The sequence below is a fragment of the Echiichthys vipera genome, assembly GCF_963691815.1.
Source record: "Echiichthys vipera genome assembly, chromosome: 4".
NCBI classification, from domain to species: Eukaryota; Metazoa; Chordata; class Actinopteri; order Perciformes; family Trachinidae; genus Echiichthys; species Echiichthys vipera.
The window spans coordinates 26,417,917-26,435,001 of record NC_139829.1 but is presented as its reverse complement, the minus strand read 5'-3'; the positions used below and the strand labels follow the sequence as shown (position 1 = coordinate 26,435,001).

General features: G+C 42.4%; 3 protein-coding genes across 3 annotated transcripts; 2 read left to right on the top strand and 1 right to left on the bottom strand.

The window, feature by feature from the left end:
- Positions 1–318: 318 nt before the first annotated feature.
- dgcr6 (DiGeorge syndrome critical region gene 6) lies at positions 319–2,662 on the top strand (the record flags this gene model as incomplete). The annotated part of the gene is made up of 5 exons (XM_083911710.1): positions 319–422; positions 1,107–1,267; positions 1,482–1,582; positions 1,897–2,037; positions 2,204–2,662. 5 exons carry the CDS (start codon positions 319–321, stop codon positions 2,279–2,281), a joined length of 585 nt encoding a protein of 194 aa, XP_083767836.1. The 3' UTR covers positions 2,282–2,662.
- A 2,668-nt stretch (positions 2,663–5,330) lies between these two features.
- On the top strand, positions 5,331–9,765 carry slc7a4 (solute carrier family 7 member 4; the record flags this gene model as incomplete). The annotated part of the gene is made up of 4 exons (XM_083911884.1): positions 5,331–6,312; positions 6,450–7,156; positions 7,384–7,492; positions 9,548–9,765. 4 exons carry the CDS (start codon positions 5,331–5,333, stop codon positions 9,763–9,765), a joined length of 2,016 nt encoding a protein of 671 aa, XP_083768010.1.
- A 1,262-nt stretch (positions 9,766–11,027) lies between these two features.
- On the bottom strand, positions 11,028–16,951 carry ccdc157 (coiled-coil domain containing 157; the record flags this gene model as incomplete). Its single annotated transcript, XM_083912798.1, has 11 exons — positions 11,028–11,057; positions 13,870–14,044; positions 14,163–14,257; positions 14,385–14,524; positions 14,746–14,914; positions 14,994–15,170; positions 15,258–15,427; positions 15,532–15,609; positions 15,690–16,347; positions 16,463–16,613; positions 16,704–16,951. The coding sequence occupies 11 exons, from the start codon at positions 16,949–16,951 to the stop codon at positions 11,028–11,030; spliced, it is 2,091 nt and encodes a 696-aa protein (XP_083768924.1).
- Positions 16,952–17,085: the final 134 nt, after the last annotated feature.

Genomic DNA, 17,085 nt, shown 5'->3' with positions numbered 1-17,085 from the left:
CGTCTGTGATGCAATGCGCCACCTGGCGAACCCGCGGCGCTTCTGCATGCGCCATTTTAGTCAGGCATATTGACAGGCAGCCACATTGACAGGCAGCCACTCGGGGTCCTCTTCAGAGTGAATGGAAGCTAACGAAGCTCATAACAACACACAGCGGACACACTTTCACTCTCCTGTTCGCGAGTTGGTTTAGTAACTTTGACAGTTTTGTGACCTTACGAACACCATCTGATCATCTAAGAACTTTAAACTATACATTTAGTGAAGTTAGAACTTCCTGAATGTGTTGAACCTGCTGTGTTCATCTCCAGTGAAGTGATGGATGGTTACCCCGGAGTCACTGACGGCGACTCTACAAAACACCAAGAAAGACATTACTACCTGTTATCTGAACTGCAAACCTTAGTCAAAGATTTACCAAGGTAATGTTACTGTACCTTCAATGGAGACTGTGTACATAGGCTATTATTATAATTTGTGTTTTTCATCTGTTATTGATGCTTTTGTTATTTGCACTATCCTCCTTTGCTGCTGTAACATTGTATGAATTTATGAATGAATGCAGTTTTATTTTCGTGTCTGGTCCTGTTACCATGACCCATCCCATACTGGATTATACAGACACCTAATGTACACAGCCAAAACTAAGCATCCCGGTATGCCATCGTACTGTATGTCCACAATAACCAAAAACTAAGCATATAAGTAAATAAAGATAAAGTAGAATAGGATATGTGCAGATTCAGATACATGGCCCCATAAACGACAAAACGACACAATACATGAGCATAAACACAGGAGTTTTTTCACGTTTTTCATTCATAAGTCAGTTTCCTCCTGTCCCAGGCTTTGGACACATATTCAGAAAATGCATACACATTATCAATAAGAAGTTCAATCAAAGCCCCATCCTCCAAACCTATTAAATCAACATCAGGAGCATCTACTTTTTGACACAACTTTTGGCGTGAATCATGATTTAAAGAGCAGTATAAAATAAATGTCTATTTCTCTAGATTCATGGACTACATATCGGTTTTAACTGTAGGGCACTTTAAAACTACACATTGATAATTATTGATTGTTTTGTTTTTCTCCATGGTTAGCTCCTTCCAGCAGCGCCTGTCCTACAGCACGCTGGGGGACCTGGCTCTAGCACTGATAGATGGGACGGTGTATGAGATTGTGCAAGGACTCCTGGATATCCAGCATCTGACAGAGAAAAATCTGTACAACCAGAGGCAAAAACTGCACGGTGAACACAAAGGTTGGTTCTCTGCCCTCTCCCTGTCTCTATCTGGACAACACGCAGTGACCAATGGGGCCTGTTCCAAGAATCAATGTTGATTAAAAGCAGGAAATCCCTTCAAATAAAGAACTATATCGAGAGCCAAACCTGTTTCTTGGAGCAGGCCCTCAGTGTAATGTTGTAATTGCATATGTAAGTGTGCTCCTTGACTGTTTATCCCTTTTGTGTGTAGCGCTCAAACAAGATCTTGTACGAAAACACAAAGATGCTCTGCAGTCATGCAAGTCTCACAACCTTGTGCTTCTCAAATCTAACCACCAAGCAGAGCTAGAGGTAAGGCATTGAAATACAAATACATCTGATCACTGAAAGGGTGATGGTTATTGCCATATTCCAGAGATTGGAGTTGTGGCTTTAACGAGTCATCCCCATGCCATGTATTTGTTCTGCTCAGTCACTGAACCAGCTGACTATCAACAATCAGCACGGCTCTACAGCCAGGGAGATGAGCCAATTAGTAAATGCACCTGGTTCAGTGACTGAGCAGAACAAATACATGGCATCATGGAGATGACTTTTTGAAGCCACAATTCCCGTCTCTGCCAAATGCTTTTTGGTTGACTAATAGTTCCCTGTTGTTTTGTCAGTCTCTGGAAATCCGTGTGCGAGAGGAACAAAGAATGATGGATAAGAAGATTGTAGCTGAAATGGATCAAAAAGTGATCGACCAGCAGAACACCTTGGAGAAAGCAGGAGTCCCTGGATTTTATATCACCACTAATCCTCAGGTTAACATCTTCACCTTTCTGCTCACCGTAGTTAAAATGCACACTAATAACATCCCAAATGATACGGTAGCATCGAAAACATGAGCTTTGTGATGCAGACAAATGTCCAGCAGATGGCGATGCATGTCCTGACTAATTGCTCTTTAACTATTATGTGTTATTTCAGGAGTTGACAATGCAGATGAATCTACTCGAGTTGATCCTCAAGCTTCAACAGAAGGAGTCCCAGTCTGGAATCCTTTAAGGAAGATGCCTTATTGTGCCAAAAGAAGGGGAAACAAATCATGCAACGGCTGAAGACTGTGAATGTACACATTTCAGTAATTGTTAGAATCAGCATTTGTCGTTCAGCACGTGACACTGCTCTCTTTAACAACATGGTCGAGGCTGGTTCTCTAGAGTGGACAGGTAAAACGTTTGCAGTCCTGGAAGAGAGCAGTAGCAGGTTGTGACAACAGATTATAAAGCATTTAAATTCCATGTCGCATATTATGAAACAAGGAAGTTGGTGTGTTGCAAATTCTTTACAGATACATGATGTATTTAAGCAGATTATTGAGGGAGCAGGCTCTCAGAAATTAAATAGAGGGTCAATATGTTGCTGAAGCACACAGAGATGGCTGTAACTGGGACTGCTGTTGTGACCTTCCTGCAGTGAGATGGTCTCCCCATAAGGACCTCCTGATGCCTTTGACTGAAGTGTCGGCCACACTTTATTTATTTAAACAGTATTGTAATACATTTCTTACTTTTTTCTCATGTTTTTGCTACTGTCGCTCCTTTATTTTAGTTGTTTTACATGCTTAATTGAATTAATGATATGCATATAAGCAAAACCAGTACGGACAGTAGCATTAAGTGTCTTTGTGTTGAATGAATATCTGTTTTCATAAAACAAGTGTTCTAAAAGTCTCTCATTGTATTTGTGAATTGGCTTTTGTTATTATAAATATTGCTTAGTACTGTAATTTGGGTAGCACTGGGCTCCGGCTTATTTCGCTGGAAGACTACCCCTCATCATCGCTCCATGTAGAGCCAGTTAAAACATGCACTTGTTCATCTCTTGAGAAACACTTGCTAACTTTGTCCTGTTCTGTCTTAAGATGAAATGGATGTGTGTGTTGTATGTGTGTTGTTTTCATCCCACTTGGACTTTAATGTCTTATATCCATTTTTACATCATAGGTGAACCATAAGAGGACCAGAATGCTGCTGCTAAGCCTTTGGCAGGGCCCGGTCTCACAGCACATCCATCTTCTTTACACAAGCTACTGACCAAATGTAAGGTTTTTATGATCGCCTATAAAGGCTCAGTGGTGCTGACTACATTGTGATTTATTGTGCCCCTAAATCTTCACTTGGCCTCTTGAGTCTCCTGGCAGAGACTGAAGGGGATGAAACATGTTTGCCTTTCCGGGTTGATCCTGTTTTGTGTTATATTTGAAGGCCACTGTGCTTTGCCACTGATTTTTTATGAAATCCACATTTTTTAATTGCTTAAGCTGATTTCTTAAAGTCTCTTCCATAGTTATCTTCATATGATTCCCAAACTTGTTTAAATTTATATTGAGCGAACGCATATCTATATATATAATCAGGGTCCGGGGACCCCCTCTCTGGGAGCACCGGTTTCGGATAATCTCCCATTCTGCTGTAATGTGGGTGGGGCGCAGTGGGGAAGCCCTCTGGATGGGACTGCGCCTTTAAGAAGCAGCCCAGCCGTGCGTGTTGCCTCTATTCCTCGGCGCACCTTCTGCTCCAGCAGCGGGCGATGCACACCGGCAACTTCTCACAACACCGGGCCCGCAGCACTGATGACAGACCCTGAACAACAACGGTAACGCGATGACTGTTTTTCTTTTGTTATGGCCGATGTTTCTCTTTGTGTGGTGAAAAAGAGGAATCCGGATGAATTATCACACCTGCTCACGCGCGCATCAAAAGTGCGACGTCGCTCTGTGTAATCGACAGGCTCCATCCAGGAGAGAGGAAGCAGTCCGACGCACTAACGATCCTATTTTGGCGTCCGTTTCCATTTTGTTTTAAATTATTAATACATTAAAACGACGCCAATTCCATTCGTTTGCTATGTCACTCAACCGTAGGGTAGCCTATGTGATCTTGCTATGATATACCTTATGAAGATGAAAAGCTAGTGTAAAGGAATCGTGTATTTTATGGCGCGGTGCTTATTTCTAGAGGGGAATAAAGCGTTACGTAATTATAACGGAGGCGTCCTGCTGTCGCCATATGCCCATCGAGGGCAGGAATCGGATGTTGCACCGCCCAGACCAAGAGGATGAACACTGGGTCACACTGATGAAAAGCCTTAACACGTTGTTACCATTCAAACAAATCAGAAATGCATCTTCTACAGCTCCTGTCGTTACTGCGGGAGCTTTTATTTTACACAACACCGCCCCGGATGTCTTTTTAGATGACGTGGACTGGCCTCCTAGGTAATGAGTGATGTGTCCAGAGCCACACATGCAGGCCTCAGTGTCAAAAGATGGGCAACTTAAAGTGGTAAAGTGCCAGGTAGACTACATTTTAAAAAGGCTTGCTGAGTCGTGGTTTTCTGCAAGCAAATATGCATTTTTTTTTTTACAACTACTTACAAAGCAAAATGGCGCTATAATACTATTACAATTAGAAATGTAACAGTCGGGTCTACTGCGTGGAATATTTCGGAAGTTCCTTTTCAATCAATGTATGATGTCTATTATAGTAACTGTCACCAAATCTTTGCAAAATGCATGTGTATTGACAGTGTTTCCAGTATGAACATAAAATGTGTTAAGTTCAAACTTAATTCTTTTTTTAAGGGAGCTGAATGTAGACAATAAGGATGGATACGGATAAACAGTGTGTAGGTTATTATTGACTGGAATATAAATGCACAATTATGAGATTGCTTCGATGACTGAACGCATGATTTGTTCTCTTGCAGCTATAATAATCAAAATTCTACCAAAATCTTTGTCGTTCACTTATTGCTTTGTTTAAAAAAACAATGTTTATGTATTGGTGAAAAGTTACAAGGATTATAAAGAAAAAGTAAGCCTCTTTCACAATAGGTTGTGATTACAGCAATTCTAAAACTGGAACGGCATGTCTGAATGAAATGTCACATCTGGTTAAACACTTAGGGTCACATAAACCACAGTGGCTTTTCCTGTTCTGATGTCAATATTTTGTTTGTGCTCTGTCTCGCAGCTCCATAGACAGATAATGGATCCAGTGTGACTGTTTCTACACCATCCTGCCCAGCTGGCCTTTCTTACTCTGTAGCTATGGAAACTTGTCCGAGAGGCTGCACCCCAGCGGTGCGTCTTTGTCAGAGACTGAACCGACTCAAGACACTGGATGATGACATGATGGCCACGTCGCTGAAACGCTGCCTGTCCACCCTGGACCTGACTCTATTGGGAGTGGGTGGCATGGTGGGCTCTGGGCTCTATGTCCTGACGGGAACAGTGGCTAAAGACATGGTTGGGCCTGCTGTCATCCTATCCTTCCTTTTTGCAGGTTTTGCATCTCTACTGGCTGCCTTTTGTTATGCAGAGTTTGGAGCACGCATTCCCAAAACAGGATCTGCCTACATGTTTACCTACGTCTCCGTGGGAGAGGTCTGGGCCTTTCTCATTGGTTGGAATGTGATTCTGGAGAACATGATTGGTGGGGCTGCTGTGGCACGTGCCTGGAGTGGCTATCTGGACTCCATTTTTAACCACGCCATCCAGAACTTCACAGAAACACACATTATGCAGTGGAACGTGCCCTTCCTTGCCCATTACCCTGACCTCCTTGCAGCAGGGATTCTAGTTGTTGCCTCGTTCTTCATTTCCTTTGGAGTTCAAGTGTCCTCTTACCTCAACCATATTTTCTCCGTTATTAGCATGGGTGTCATCGTTTTCATCCTGGTATTTGGCTTTATGCTGGCTGAACCAGCCAATTGGAGCCAAAAAGAAGGCGGTTTTGCACCTTTCGGGCTATCAGGAATACTGGCGGGCTCAGCCACGTGCTTCTACGCATTTGTGGGCTTCGATGTAATTGCGTCCTCGAGCGAAGAGGCAAAGAACCCACAGAAAGCTGTTCCCGTTGCCACTGCGATCTCCCTTGCACTGGCAGCAACAGCTTACATCCTGGTCTCCATGGTGCTCACACTAATGGTACCCTGGCACACACTGGACCCCAACTCCGCTCTGGCAGATGCTTTCTTCCGCCGGGGTTACAGTTGGGCTGGAATTATTGTGGCAGTCGGTTCCATCTGTGGTGAGTGTCAACCTTCAATTGAGACGTACAAATTAAATTGCTATTAGACTCAGTATAAAAACAAAGATATGGCAGTAGTATTGACTGCAAAGTGTTGTACTAATGTTCTGATAATGACTCTCTGTTCCCATCTCTAGCAATGAACACTGTGCTGCTCTGCAATCTCTTTTCCCTCCCTCGGATTGTGTACGCCATGGCCGAGGATGGGTTGTTTTTCTCTATTTTCGCACGGGTCAATCCCGTCACCAAAGTCCCTGTCAATGCTATATTGGTGTTTGGGATCCTCATGGCCATCATGGCTCTCATCTTTGACCTGGAGGCGTTGGTTCAGTTCTTGTCCATTGGCACCCTCCTGGCATACAGCTTTGTCGCTGCAAGTGTTATTGTGCTGCGCTTCCAGCCTGACAAAACCAGCTCTAAGGGAACTGCTTCCACATCTCCCAACCCTAATGCTGAGCCTTCCCCTGCCCCTTCGGAGTCTCAGACCATAACCGAGGACAGCGGGGAGCTGAAGCAGTACGAGTCCTTCTCTGACAAACTCCAGTTGGTAGAGAGACAGGCGACAGGAGAGCGGCGCGGGGTGGGGCAGCTGAAGGCGTACTGGGATCCGTACCTGGGCAGGCTGCTGGGTGACTGTGAGCCGGGCGAGGTGGTGGCCTTCTGTGTGCTGAGTCTGATAGTGAGCTCGGTCTCCCTCTGTGCCGTGCTAGAGTTTGGAACCCAACAGCTGCAGCTGCCGTTCTGGAGCTTCACAATGCTGCTGGTGATTTTCAGCTTAGCTCTTCTCATCAGCTTGTTGCTCATATGGATTCACGAGCCACAAACCAACAGCAAAACATTCCAGGTGATGTCCTTTATGGTTTTTACAACAATTACACAACTCTCTGTCATATGATGATTGAATGCTGCTGTCGCCCAATTTGTTTGGTCCTCAGATAAACGTTTGTACACTCGTTACGTAACCCATTTCATCTCAGTTAAATTGATACATCAATTTGAAGCCACTTGTTATTGTCATGAAAGATACATTAACTATGATTGTAGTATGACTGATGTTTGATTGTTGTACAGGTACCTTTGGTTCCATTGACTCCAGCTGCCAGTATCCTCATTAATGTATTCCTCATGATGAAGCTCAGCCATCTGACATGGATTCGGTTCACTGTATGGATCGCTGTAGGTAAGAAGGCACCAGAACTCAGGCAGAATACAGAGTGGCTAAAGAAAAACTTACACTCCTCAATTGAATAGTGTCTGGTCTACACAAACTCTGCTTTCAAATTTGTTGAGGTCATATCCGTTACTTAAAGGCAGACTAATCCAGAGTGCACACATGACCTGAAATGAATGCTATCTCAGTAAGTTATTTGAATACACTATCATAAAACATCTTCCTAGTGAGTGTGTTACATCACCACATTAAACAAACATAATAAAGGGAATAGAGAAAGTTCCCTTTTGACAGCAACCCTCTGAGGATGTAGATGATTGTCAAACAGCGTTAATGCCCCATCAGTAAGGGGGGGGGGGGGGGGGGGGGTCACCACGGAAACATGATTAGCTGCATTAGCTTAAGGCTTCTCTGGACCAGTAAACCATTTAAAGACTTCTGTCACACTGCAGCAAGTTAACAAGATGCATTTGCATGGAAAATTACACTTGACAGGGTCTTAGGCTAGGCTCTCTGTCTCAGAACACGTTTCCCTAGAGAAAGTAACGGCCACTTACCTGCCTTATTATTCAATGGTGAAAAATGGTGTGGGATTTTTTCATTCCACTCAGACTATAGGTGGAGTTAAAGCCAAATAATTATCCTTACACCAAAGAGTATGCTAAATACAAATTGATAAATGTACTGCCTTGTGGCAAATTGTGGACAGACTGCAACGACAGTAACAGCAGTGCTAGGTAACAATGATGATGATGAACTGTATTAATACAGGTGACATTCCAAGTGTTTATCAGGCGCCGCCATCAGGTCAACATTTAGATTCCCTTCAGCCAATTTGTGTTTACTGTTCATTAGCAATTGTTAGCATGCAAGCACACTAAACTATGATTGTGAACATGGTAAAGATAAGGATCAAACCTGCTTAACATCAGCTTGTAAGTGTCCTTATTGTTGCATGCTAGCATGCTGACTTTAGCATTTATCTAGACGCACTGCTACAAGAGAAATTGCTGTAGACCCTTAGTCTTGTTGGCTAAAGTATAACAAATAGCGACATAAAAGCTATTATAACAACCTGGTTATGGCTTTTGATAACACAAATAACAAATGTTGCCCCTAGATAATCATATATGAAATCCCTTTACATTTCACAAACAGATGACACATGCAGACACTTTTCTTACTACTCACCTTTACACAGCGTGCCCTGACCTTAAAGGTCCTATATTAAGCCTGTGAATGTTCTTATTTGTCCAGGTCATTGTTATCCCCAAAGCAATTTCCGTCAAAAGCAACTGGACTTGGTTATTTGTCTAGAAAGATGTTTCACCACTCATCCAAGAGGCTTCATCAGTTCATGTACGCATCTGACCAGACTGGGACTGGTCCAACTAAATGGTGTGAGAGGTTAAATACCTGGATCTCCACACCAGTTAGTTGGACCAGTCCCAGCCTGGTCAGATGAGTACATGAACTGATAAGGCCTCTTGGATGAGAGGTGAAATGTCTTTCTAGATAAATAACCAAGTCCAGTTTCTTTTGACTGCAATGGCTTTGGGGATAAGGTCCCATATTGTAAAAAAATAGGTTTCCATGTCTGTTTGTTTATAAAACAGGTATAGGTGTTATGTAATTATTGTGCAAGTAACCTAAATGCTCAATCCACAGTGAAATGCACACAGCCAATATTCAGAAACTATGACTTTAAACAAGCCGTCAGGACTTCCATATGGTTGTTATGTCACAACTGGGCTATAGGTAGAAAGTGGTTCTACAGCGCTGTTACAGTCATTCCCCGGCTGCAATGATGGAGCAGAGATGCCGAGCTGCTAAAACGGAGCGTTTCAGACAGAGGGTGAATTCAGATATATTCAGACAGACAATATGCAATTTTTTTGTCAACATAATAGCATATGAACATGTCCTAGCAGAAACCCCAAAATACAAGTATGAACCTGAAAATTAGTATTTCATGCTGTCTTACTTCTCACCTGTGTGCAGTGTGCCCTGACTTTAATTCTGAGTCATTACGGTTACAAGTGTGTTGTGTTCTCTCGTTCCCAGGTCTCTTGGTGTATTTTGGCTATGGGATCTGGCACAGCAAGGAAGGCATGCGGGAACTGCAGCCCAAAGACATGGCCGCCCGGTATGTGGTGCTACCAAGCGGCAGCCTGGTAGAGACAGTGCAGTCTGTCCAGCCCGATGGACAAGTAGACACCTCTGCGCCGCACATCAGCCCCTCCATTGCTCCGACAGTTGAGGAGTACCCAGGAAAGAGATGATGTGTGACCAAACATAGTCATCACTACTGCCTGGTATTGTCTGTTGTCTCCCAATCATACGCTGTACTTTTACTAGTGTTCTCTTTGTATCTCACTCCCTTTAGCGTGTGACTGGCCTGCCACAGTCTATACCCGTTGCTCTGCAGATGTAAGCACACCACAGGATGGCATGCACGCTCTCTGTCTCGTTGTGAAGCATATTTGTATATCTTGTAATACTCGAATGTACAGTAGAGAGCTTTATTACTGTCCTGTAAACTCCTAGCATCAAAGTTGTGTTATATCTTTAAAGACCAGCTCTTCTCTTGCCACCTTGCCAGTTTGTCAGGATCCCAGTGGTTTAGGTTATATATGGTGCTTTCTTTGTGACAAATTTATTAGTATACTCAGTGGATGATTTTTGTAAAACGCTAACGAAGATCTGGAGCTGGAAAATCCAAATTCACCCAAACCGCTGTTTTTGAAGATATCATTTTTCGAGCATATTAAACATTCATACATTGCATTTTCTTTTAGCTGAGCAGAGGAATGCACAGTCTCTTGTGAGTTTACATTTCTTTTGCCTTTTTCTCTCATTCCTCTCACCAAAGCCTCCGGGGATACTACAAGCTCTAACAATTTGGATCCTCCTTAGTCCATGTCCTCCTTGGTACTCGTGCACTGCCCTCAATATAGTGGTTTCTTGCAAATTATATAATCCCATATTCTAAAATGTGTATTTATTTTTCTATCATTACTATTGACATTTTTGCTTTTATACAGACCTCATTAGCTTCATTTTTTTTCTGAGATGTCATCGTCCTTTTTGTGTATCACGGTATCTGTGTTATATATGTTTTTGCATGCACATCTATTAGTCTCCATCAGTAATTTGTGTTCACCTTTTAAGTGGCTGACAACACTTCAGCGCTTCGCTTAATCCCCTAAATCTAATCCCATGACCCTGTTCTTTTTTGCATCACTGATCTTGTTCAGCATTTTCTCACGTACATTGAGACAAGTCTTTGACCACAATTCCCCATGTTCGTATGAAATTAGAAACCAAAGCACATAGATTATTGACATTTTATTCTCTTATTATTTTCCAAGATTACCTGAAAGGCATTTAGATTACTGGATATATATAAGGCAAGCACAAACCTACTGAATAGGAATCGTCACACACAGGGTAGAATATTAGCCGGCAGGAAGACTTTGTTGTTTTGTTAAACCTGGGATTTGAATCATCTCTCTGAGGCCTCCGTAATCCCAGCAGATTTGCATTAGTCCCTGTCGCCAGTCTGCAGTTTGACCTAGATTAGAGAAAGGCACACTACGTGAGAACATTTATATTACACGGATGACATTCCCACAGCCTACACAGCCAGCAAATGTACTGAAAAAGATCCCAAATGAGTATGTTTTTATTCATTTCCGTCTGTTTGCATGTGTTGCATAAGAAACCAATGGCCTTAACTGTGTTGTAATAAATGCAGACTGATTCCCAAAGTCAAAATAATCAGTCTTAATGATTTAGTTGATCCATTTATTTGTCTGTTAGATTAAAACAATTCTTACACAGGAATTCATACTTTCTGATTTCTTAAAGTACAAACATGGAAGAGAATGTACAGTTAGGCATTTTGGCATCATTTCAGAGAATTTTGTATAACTTTGCACACTGAACTCTACTGTCTTGTCATTTTCTGTTTCACAGTTAAGATTTGGATGTGACAGATATTGATACTGTGGTGCTTCTTCAAGCTGATTGTTCTCTCACCTCTTTCTCTGTCTTTTATTATGCCAGCCAGCACCGTTATAAATGATCCCATTTTTACTTCTGAATAGTATTGTACTCTTGCACATTATGTCCTCAAATCTTTTAGTTATAGTGTATGTCTGTATAAAATGCAAAAGGCCGTGTTATCAATGAAAAATAAATGTTTTGAAGCAGCATTTACAGAAACGTCAATTGTGGAATAATCTGACTGCAGTATCACTTTGGGGAATCATGTCCAACCAAGTTTATAATCCATAAATTATGAAATCGTTTGTAATTGTTTGAGAAAGTCAAATCCTCACACACAACACACTTATGAAAATATTCACATAAATAAGAAGAAAACTATAAGAAACGACACAAATAAATTCAATATGTAACCTAAACATATGAGCAATAAACGAAATGGTAAGTAGCATTTAACACAAACAATGTGTCTAGTATGCAGGTCTTTAGTACACTCAACCACCATTAAACAGTCATTTGGACTGCACAACAGGCATTCGGCTTGCTGCTAAATACTGAACCTAAATTATTAATACTAATGTGCTGAAAATGTTCTACCTAAAACTGTTTCTTTATTCTCATCAGAAATGAAGCATATGATATTATTCTATACAGTCTGTTGGCGAACCTCTTGCTGCTTATGCTAATAGAAATCCACAGTTCTTGATTGTATATGTTACATTTTCTTGCAACTCACCTTAAGAAACATTTTCTAATATAAACTTTTGGACATTTTTTAACCAGATAAACATTGATCAGATAGGTCACAACGGTATGAACAGTCCAGTACAATAACAATCCTCCCGTCACCACTGTATTTCAGAATAGACTCATCTGATATTCAGTGTGGCCTGTTACATAAATATGAAGAGTGTAGGCTTCAGTAACGGCTCTTTGGTGAAATTGACTTAATATAATGTGATATTTGCATTGTCAACTTCCGTTTCATGCTTGGTAACACAGCTGTAGTTAACCCAATTTAAGGATTAGCCTAACCTTAAATAGGGTTAACTAAAAGGTCACTATACAGGTTGATCAGGTCATGAGCTGTCTTTTAAGTGAATGAAATCATAGATCAGGTGTTCATCCTGGTAGTATGGTGAGAGATCAGAGTGTTAGGGTGATTAGTAATGTCAGTCGGGTCAGTAACTACTAATACTTACTAATTTTCACAAGTTTTAATAACTTTATTTAACTAAGAAGTCATTGAGATTCAAATCTATTTTGCAAGTGAGACCTAGTTTATGAAAACAGAGACCTAAGATGTGTTTGACTTGAACAGCTCTGACACAAGCGAAGTCTGTTGGGCTCCCTATTAGACTCAGACTGCACAACTGAGCTCGTGGCATCTCAAATTACCACTGCAAAGCGAGCCTGGTGACGTGTGCAGCGCTAAACACAAAGATGAAAGGCGTTAACTCACATCGAATTACAGTATGTGCGGTCTCGATCTCGACGCACTAACAGGGACTAACTCGACAGATTATTGACTGGAATAAAGGTCTGTAGCGATTCAGAAGAGCATGAATCCTGCGAGCACTTGTGTTTCCATGGAAACATCCCACTCCCAACCCTGGTCAGATAGTGGCACTTAAAAGCTATCAACATGTCTGTCTCTGTGTCATTGTTTGTGTGACACTCAAGGTTGAACAAACTGCCCATTTACACAGTGACTCATCTGCTGTGAAGGCTAACCATTCAAAAACATCCAGCATATCATGTACCCAGTAACCAAATATGAACATCACTTTAAAATGCAGTAACATAAGAGTCCTTCTATACACATCCACAATACGTTTATTAAACACAAATTCCACTTAACATATGAGAAATGTAGTGTAGTACACAATGACAATTTGTACAAACGTATTAGAAGAAGAAGAATTCCTTTATTTGTCCTGCAATTTTTTCATTTTACACACACACGACCTATATACATGCAACTAATGGAGAGATGTTAGAGCGAGGGGGCTGCCAGTGACCGGCGCCCCGAGCAGTTGGGGGTTTGGTGCCTTGCTCAACAGCACCTCGGCAGTGCCCAGGAGATGAACTGGCACCTCTCCAGCCACCAGTCCACGCTCCATTCATGGTCCACACAGGGGTTGAACCAGCGACCCTCCAGTTCCCAGGTCACCTACTGACTGAGCTAGTGTGCTATTATCATGTATAATAATGTACAATATACAGCAGCAAGCAAGCTGGACAAGCTGGACAAGCTGGACAAGAGTGTCTTCTGTTTGAGTGCATTAACATTTTCAGGGTTTTGTTTTTTTCCTGTGAGTCAAGCTTCTAGAGTGAGAGAAGAGAGAACCACTGTGTGTTTTCGGACGGCTTCTCGCAGCACTGGAGCCTGTGTCGAGGTGGAGTGTTTGAAGCTGAAGTTGCAGGGAAGAGGGGGAGGCGGGGGCAGTGGACACGCGATCCTCTGACCCGGCTGACTCCAGAGCACTTTCCCCTCGCTTTACTTCCCTCACTCTGTTACCAAATCCCAGCCCCGTTGCACTGCTGCTCTGCCTGCGGTACAAAGGAGAAATAAGGACATACCAGAAACCCAGTGTGATAATTAATCATTTATAAAAATGCAATGCCTAACCTGTGATTAAGTGTGACATTTTTAACAAATCTAACTTACAATGGACTCTTTTGCATTTGTGTCAGGTGATTTTGTTGTGTTTCTACTGGTGTGCCGGGCAGAGAGGGGCTCCATGTCTGCTGAGGTGATGCTTCCTGTTGATAAAGATGCAAAATATCATTTTCAGCATCCACAAATCCAGCGTGTAGCAGCTGAATGTACCTTTTTCTTTCAAGATCATTCATTTATCATACACCTACAGATTTTTTTCAGTCGTCCTACCCTGGTTGCATGCTGTTGCGCTCTTTCCCTCAGTTTCACAAGGCTGGTGTACAGGGTAGTGTTTTCCTGCTCCAGAGTATTTATACGAATATTATTTGCCCGCAGCTGTTGCTCCATATCCAAAAGCACATTTCCTGTACCTTGAAAATAAACAACATGTTAAAACTACCTGACTACAGTACTAAAAAAAGAAGCAGTTGGGAAGTAAATGACTGGATACAAGATGCACACATTATTTGTTCAAGTTGTGGGTGGGTCTGGCCGGTTATGTTTTATGTACATATAATTATGTTATGTCAGCCACTGGTTGATTCATGCAAAACTATAATATTTTCCAGACAAATATTAAATAATTGCATACTCTGTGGTTGGGCCTGAGCAAGAGGGCTGAGCTCTGGGAAAGCCACTAGCAGCCTCTCCCTCTCCCTTAAAGCTTGCACGTATTCCTTCAGCTCAGCCACACTGTTCTTTAGCTCGCCTATGTGTGTTTCCAGTGTCTGCTTCTCCCTTTGGAGCTCCAAACACAGGTCCTGTTGGAAAGAAGCATCACATCGTCAGTCTTTATTATGAAATGCTGGGGTATTGGGCACTAAAAGAAGTCCAATGTACCTGCTGCTGAGCGAGCTGAGCCTGCACTTGTTCCTTCTCCTCGGACATCTGTTGCAGCTGATTGTGAAGGTCGATCTGTCTCTCCTCCCCTTCTCCACACTGCCTCTGCAGCTCTTCGCACTCCTCATCGAGCGCGTCAACTCTCTCCAACAAAGACTTCTGCTTTGCCTGCATTGACTAGACGCACCCACACACAAAAAACAAGCCTGTATAAATCTATTATGGTCTCCTGCAACATATCTCCCAGTTTTTCCTGATACTGACCTCTTGCTGACGACAGGCGCTGTGGTACTTGGCGTTCTCTTTGTCGAGAGACAGTTGAGTTTCCGAGATTTGACTCTCTAACTGCTGGATCCTCTGCTGTAGTTTACGACAGGCCACCTCCTCTACGTGCAAGGTCCGAACTTTCTCCTGCAGCACATTTATTTCATGTTCTACCACATAATAAAACCATCCATCATACAGCACATCAGGGTTTTTTACGTGTAGAAGACCAGTGTATTTTATACAATACTGCAAAATGTGATTATGTACTTACCAAGTGCCTGTAATGCATCTTGCTGGGCTGCTTCTTTCTCTTTTAGTGTGGAATTACTCTCCTCCAGGCACAACGTTTCTGTTGCAAAAAATATGAAACATAGCAGTGGATGTGATCTCACTGAGTTCCCACCATATTCATTTGTGATTTTTCTGCACCTCTCTTGAATTGTCGTTGCTCCTCTTGCAGCCTCTGCTCTGTTTCTTTCAGGGATCTCTGTGATTTATTTAGTGAAAACTCCAACTGGACTATGTTTGCTTGGTGTTTTTCCCTCTCTTCTTTGAACTCTTTCTGCGTTTTTTCCAGTTGAGCCTTGAATCTCTCCTGCTCTGCTTTAAGAGGCTGCACAGTACCCCGCACATCTTGCAGATGTTTTGCCAGCCGGCGCATGTCTCTAAGCTGCTCTTTGGCCCACTGGGCGACATCGCCTGCAGTCATATGTCCCAGCTCCAGGGTGTCTTCCACTGCTACCAAGAGCGGCTGCAGAGACGAGGGCAGGCTCTCGCTCTGAAGCAGTTCCACAAAAGCATGTCCCGTTTGGATCAAAGTGGATTGCACTTCGTGGCATGCGTTGCACGGAATAAGGGACGATTCAACAGTCTGGCAACTCACATTGTATCTGTCAACTTTAGGGTAGCGTAGGGTGTTGTGGGTAGCACTGGAGGGAACATGATTTTGTGGCGAAATCTTTAAGGAGCTTGCTGAAGAACAGGCAGATAAACCACGTCTGCTTGTGCTCGTTTGGGGGGAGACCGATGACACTGTGTCTGTTCCATCACAGTCAAATGTCTGTTTCTTGATGTCTTTATAAGTCCCCTAAAAGAAGAACAAAGGCATTTAAAATGTAAGGAGATCTATCAGTTTTCTGTAAATATGTTGAGATGATTTTTACATGTTTATCTTATCTTTAAAAAAAAAGCCATTTCCCTACCTTAAGGTTGGCAAATTGAATTAAATTACTCCAATAGTTTCTGACTACAAGACCAACTGACAGGCAACTCTTCTGCTGGGTTTCTCCTCTCCTGTGGCTGCACTTCATCTGCTCAACATAAGCATTGAAGCTTTGTAGAAGAAGCAGTAATCTTGTTCAGTGAGAGGAGAGAGAAGACAAGTCCTGTTTTATTTTTAAATATCAAATATGTGTGAATGTGCGTTATTAACATCGAGCCTACCTGTCAATCACCAGTTCCAATAACACAATGTGGGAGTGCTGATTGAATACATCCTCTCCGTTCACAAAGTCATAATGTTCCAGCAGAGCTAACATGTCCAAATTACATGAGAATTTATCAGGATACTTCCAAGAGGAAAAGTGAACTGGTCCAGTTCTAGAAAAGACGTCCAGGATCGCACCTTGAAGGTCGACCACGTCTTTTCGGAGGCTTTCGATGCAGTCCTGACGACCCAACAACTGACTCATGTCTCACAATATATGCTATCTGATATTATCTTATATTTCTGTCTGGCATAGCAATGAGAGCGAGTATGTGTAGCTTGTTGACATCACATCTCCCTGGCAACCTACAAACTGCAAGTCCCACAATGCTTTTCGGC